Source organism: Chenopodium quinoa, unplaced genomic scaffold, assembly GCF_001683475.1.
Source record: "Chenopodium quinoa cultivar QQ74 unplaced genomic scaffold, ASM168347v1, whole genome shotgun sequence".
NCBI lineage: Eukaryota > Viridiplantae > Streptophyta > Magnoliopsida > Caryophyllales > Amaranthaceae > Chenopodium > Chenopodium quinoa.
In genome coordinates, this window is record NW_018743918.1 from 755,340 (window position 1) to 760,647 (window position 5,308).

The 5,308-nt window shown below is 37.0% G+C and overlaps 1 protein-coding gene across 1 annotated transcript; it reads right to left on the reverse strand.

The window, feature by feature from the left end:
- Positions 1-2,804: 2,804 nt before the first annotated feature.
- LOC110687063 lies at positions 2,805-3,799 on the reverse strand. Its single transcript, XM_021863690.1, has 2 exons — positions 3,211-3,799; positions 2,805-3,127 (listed from the first exon to the last, which is right to left on the reverse strand). The coding sequence occupies exons 1-2, from the start codon at positions 3,797-3,799 to the stop codon at positions 2,805-2,807; spliced, it is 912 nt and encodes a 303-aa protein (XP_021719382.1).
- Between the last annotated feature and the right edge of the window lie 1,509 nt (positions 3,800-5,308).

Genomic DNA, 5,308 nt, shown 5'->3' on the forward strand with positions numbered 1-5,308 from the left:
ATATGCATGTTTTAGTTACATTAATTTATGTACGGGTCTTAGGGTTAGGTTTTAGTTCCACGTGGTGTTGACATTACGAAACCCAATACTTTTGGCCTTTTTGGTTTATTAACAAGTCGGTGAAGAAAGATGAGAGTCAAGCCTATGGAGCGGTTTGCATAGTCAAGATGTCGAGTACCCTTAAAAGTATCTTCTTTTCAGGATCCTTCAAGGAATCATTGAGATGCTCACTAGAGGTGGATTTGAAACTAGTAAGGAGAACACGGTAAGACTGTTTGGGATGATGGTGAATTGTATCTTATTAGATCTCTATGCTTAGCATATTTAATGTTTTAATCAACCTTGGATATCTTGGAATGTACATACCCTTATTTGTCTAGAAAGTTGTTTATTCACTTGTATTATTTGCAAAATTCCAAAAAGCCTTTGGTTTTACTTTTTCCCTTTTAATTTAATTTTCCTCTTATGATTTGCCTCATTTTAACTTTGAGAGTTATGAGTCAAACTCTTTGGATACCCTTACGAGACCTCACTTATCCTCATTGGTGATTTTAGGGATTAAAGGGCTTGTTATAGCTAAAAACAACCGTGATTCTTACAAAAGCGAGTCTTAGTGTACATTCTTATCCTTTTCTTATTTGAAATAAGTCTTTCATCCTCTCCCTACCTGCTTTTGTTTTTTCTAGAGAACGAACAAAGGTCTAGCTTAGGGAATTTGATGAGGGACATTAATGGAACTCATGTGGCTTCACATTAGATGATTTTTACTCATTTTTATAGCCTTCTTTATGTCTTTTTCTCTAGTTTTAACCTTGGAAAAGTGCCCGCAATAATCCGACCTTTTGCCCGTCCGCTGAAAATAATCCCACCTTTGGATTATTTTTTAATATTATTGGTCCCTATAGGTTACCTTACCTATTGTAGCCGGTTTTGGGATGACGTGGCTTCCAACGGTTATAATCCTATTAATTAATTTCCCTTTTTAAAATTTCCAACTCCTCAATTTTCATTTCTCTTCCTTCTTCGTTCTCTGTTCTAAAAAAAGCTCTCCCCTTTACAATTTGAATTTCATCTTCAAATTCAATTTCTTCTCAGCTAAATATGTCACAAATGGCTAGTAGGAGGCATAATGGTTCAAGTAGTTCTACGTCATCAAGAAATTTTGGCTTGGTTTCCCCAAAATTGAAGTGTAGGTGTGGTTTGGAAGCAATTACTCGTACAGTTAATAATGGTGAGAACGTGGGGTTGAAATTCCATGGATGCCCTAGATGGCCTGTAAGTTCAATGTGTTGTGCGAAATTATTTGTATTTGATTAATTAAGATAAATTAAGATAATTGGGCATTTGAAACTAGGGTTTTTATTCTAATTGAATTGGGGATTTAACATTTTTTTCAAGAGGGTGATTATGGCTTCTTTTAGCGGGTTAATGTTAACCTCAAAGATAATGATGACCTACGATTACAAGTGCTTGAAAGAGATACGCAAGTAGCTGAAAAAGAAATGGAGATTGATTTACTTAAAGAACAATTGAAGAGGGTTGAGAAGAAATTGGGAAATAAGGAGGATGAGTTGGATGACACAAAAATGGAGCTCTGCCACACTCGAATCGAATTGATGAAGGCTACAAGGAATGAAAATATTTTTTCCCTTGCTCTGTTTGTTTCATGGATTTTCTTTGCTTTCATGATAGTGATTTTAAAGACATGATTGTGATGTATTTAATGATTATAGGTAGTTTAAGTAAGTTAAGTTAGTTTAGTTTGGTTAAGTAATGCTTTTTGGTCATTTGAGTCATGTATTGAGCAAAGACCTAGTTGTTATGTAATGACCTATACATTGATGAGTTAATGATAGTTGTTTTGACAATTAATTGCACAATACTTGAATTTCTAACTGAAAGCATCATCATATAGCTGAATAAGTTTAACAAAAGAGGGTGAAACTGTTTCCCAGCCATACACAAAATAAACCTTGATAAGGTTCATGACTTAACAATGTATACTTGCTGTTGGACTTCACACAGCCAACATGATGAAAAGACAATATCCAAAAGTTTTTCATAAACATAGTTAAGTCTAATATAGTAGCCATAAAAGTGACATGAAACTATTCATTGACTTGATGTAAAGTGGAGGTTTGGCTTGATTGACTGCACTGAAACCAGGACATAGTTGATCTTGTCATTCTATGATTGCCAAGGGTCTGCAAACACATAGAGAACAGAGAGCTTCATTAGGTTTCAGTCTTATTAATATTGAACCATGTTATTTTAACAATGAACAACAACTCACATCAGTGTGGGCTGATCCATAAGGTGCAATGTACACAACTACACCTTGTGGAACCTACAGCAAACACATACAGTTCAGGCACATAAGCACAAAACATAAACAGGTTTAGGGTCTAATTGAGGTGTTTATAAGAAGAAAAAAGGACCTGGTTCCTTCCCCTGCCCCTTGAGCCACCCCTTGCCCTTCTTGATCCCCTTGTGCCACCTCCAGCACCCCTACTCCCATTTGCACCACCTCTGCTAGAAACTACAACACCTGAAACACCTCTCTCAGCAAGAGCCTCTCTACCAACAGCAGAGCCTCTCCCTGAAGCAGCCCCTCTCTCAGTAGCAACAGAACCTCTCCCAGCACCATCTCCTCTACCCCTTCCACCCCTAGAGCCTCTACCCATTGCTATCATTCTTCCTCCTCTACCAAGAATGGTAGGTTAAGCAGTTTGGTTGTAGTTACTTATATTTGGTTGTTGGGGTGCTGATGGCACAGCCTGACTACCTTGTGTAGGGGGTACATCCTAACTAGCTGTTGGGGGTTGAGTTGCTGGTGTAGCTTGAGCATCTTTGCGAGGCCTTCCTCTAGCCCTTTTTGGAGCAGGTTCAGCTGGCTGCACATTGTCCTTGTTGGGGAATTTTCTTTTATTATTCCCCTTAAGCTGGCAAAGTGAGAAAGTCATTTCAATCCATGTTCTTGTCATTGTACCAGATTTCTTAGGGTTCTCATGGGGGTCTTTGATAAGATTTTTCCTTGGCCTCCTTGGACCAATTTTGATTGGTGGTGGAGCAATACATTGGGACACTTTTGGCCAGTGTCTTTCACCTTGAATTGGTGGAATTAAGCCTGCCAGACACAAGTAACATGTTACAAGTCTGCATATAGGTTGTTTTAACTACAGAAATAGGGAAATGGATTAGTTGTTATACCTGCATAAACTGACATGTAAGTGTCCTTGAAATATGATGAATCTACATACAACTCAGGCTCTTTTTCCACAAAATAAATGCAGGCAACTGCATGACAGCATGGGATGCTAGTCATGTCACATTTTCTATAAGTGCAACTCCTATCATCTAAGTTCACCACTAACTGATCCAATATGTAACTAACATTGAAATGAATTTCAGAAGAACGATGCACTTCACACTCAGCAGCTTTTGTCTTTTCAAATTCCAACTTGGATTGAATTCTTGGACAGAGCACACCAGTAGCTTTAATCATGGCTTGCCTTTTGACTACCAACCTTTCCACCAAAGAAGTTCTGATATCTTCCAACATGTATGGCAAGTGTTTGGTCCATGCTTGAATGATAAAACCATTAAAGGTTTCTGCAATGTTGGAAGTTATTGCATCTGTTTTTATTGCAGGACCGAGGAAAGCTCTGCAAAAAAACTTTGGCATATGCAACTTGAAGTCATTGGCAGCATCCACATTGATTGATGCAAGCTTAGCCAGGTTCTCTTCATAATCAGCCTCATTGTAGCTCTTTGTAATACTCCAAAACAACAATTGCATCTCATCTCCTCTATATTTTTTGTGCCAGTGAGCAAATATATGTCTAGCACAGTGTCTATGTTCTGCCCTAGGTAGGATAGTTGAGACACTACTCACAATACTCTGAATTTAAGCAAAAAAAAAAAAAAAAAAAAAAAAAAAAAAAAAAAATAAAAAAAAAACACATGAGCAAGTAAATCATCATAAATCAAACCATATAAACACTATGCCAAATAATTTGTTTAAAGTTAAGGCACATACCACATGCTCATCAGAAATGATTGAGATGCCTTCCCCTTCTCCATGACTAAGGAAATTTGCTAGCTTCCTAAGAACTATTCCCAAGAGGAGTTATTCTCTCCTTAAACAACTGCCCAACAGACAGGGAACATTTGGTCATTGTTGTCCCTTCCCACAGCAGCCAACAAATGACCCCCTAAAAAAGTCTTCAGGAAGCATGCATCTACTTCCAAGTAGGGATGGCAACGGGTCGGATTTGGATCGGATGGACCTTCACCCGCATCCATCCGCACCCGCCATCCGCTCCATCCGCTCCACCCACCACCCGCTTACCCCATCATCCATATCCGATCCACCCTTCATCCGCGGGTGAAACGGGTGGATCGGATGCTAAATGGATGAAAGCTATTAAACTTGCAATGAAATTATAATTTACCGAAATCCTAATTTATTGTCGAAAAACAAAAGCACTACAACCTTCAATAAATGTATAATATTACAGTAGTACACCAACTAGGTGTCAAATTACTCAAATATGTCAATAACATAAAAATGAACTAATGACTAGAACACAATTACAGTAGCAAATTAGAAATGAACTTGCAATGAGCCAAAGAGGTGAGATTTGTCATCAAGTCCCTTTTTTTCTTCAAATATCCATGAAATCGTCATCATCCTACAAGAGTACAAAAAATATAACCTCACCAACTTTTTTAATTATCTTTTATTATTTACAATGCTATACAAATTTAAAATTAGGCATAAAAGTTGAAGTTTTTAGATCTAAAGTTGAAAACATCATAAATTTTAATACAAAAGAAAAAATAAAACAAATTTCAGAGCTACTACTTATTTGAAAATTTTGAATGCAATTATGTACAAATTAAATACATATAAAAAAACTAACAATCTTTAATAAAAAAAATGGTTAAATCGAAACACACAAACATAGAATCGATTCTTGGATTATAGATTTATAGATGGTGTGTCAAAAGAACAAATTAAAATAGGGAAATTAAAAAAAAAAGGTATAAAATTATACCTTAATCGCTGGACGTCGTAGGTGACTAAGGTGAGATGGAGTCGCAGGTGGAGGTGGAGTCGCCGGTGAGGGTAGAGTCGCCGCCGGTGAAGGTGGAGCCTAAAGAATGAAAGTTAGAGAGGGAGTAGACTATAGAGAGAGATTGAAAATGAAAGAAGGTGGCTGTTTGAAATTTAGATTAGGGTTTATTTAATTTCAGGGCATATTTTTTTTATTATTATAAAAATTAAACGGGTGGATGATAAACG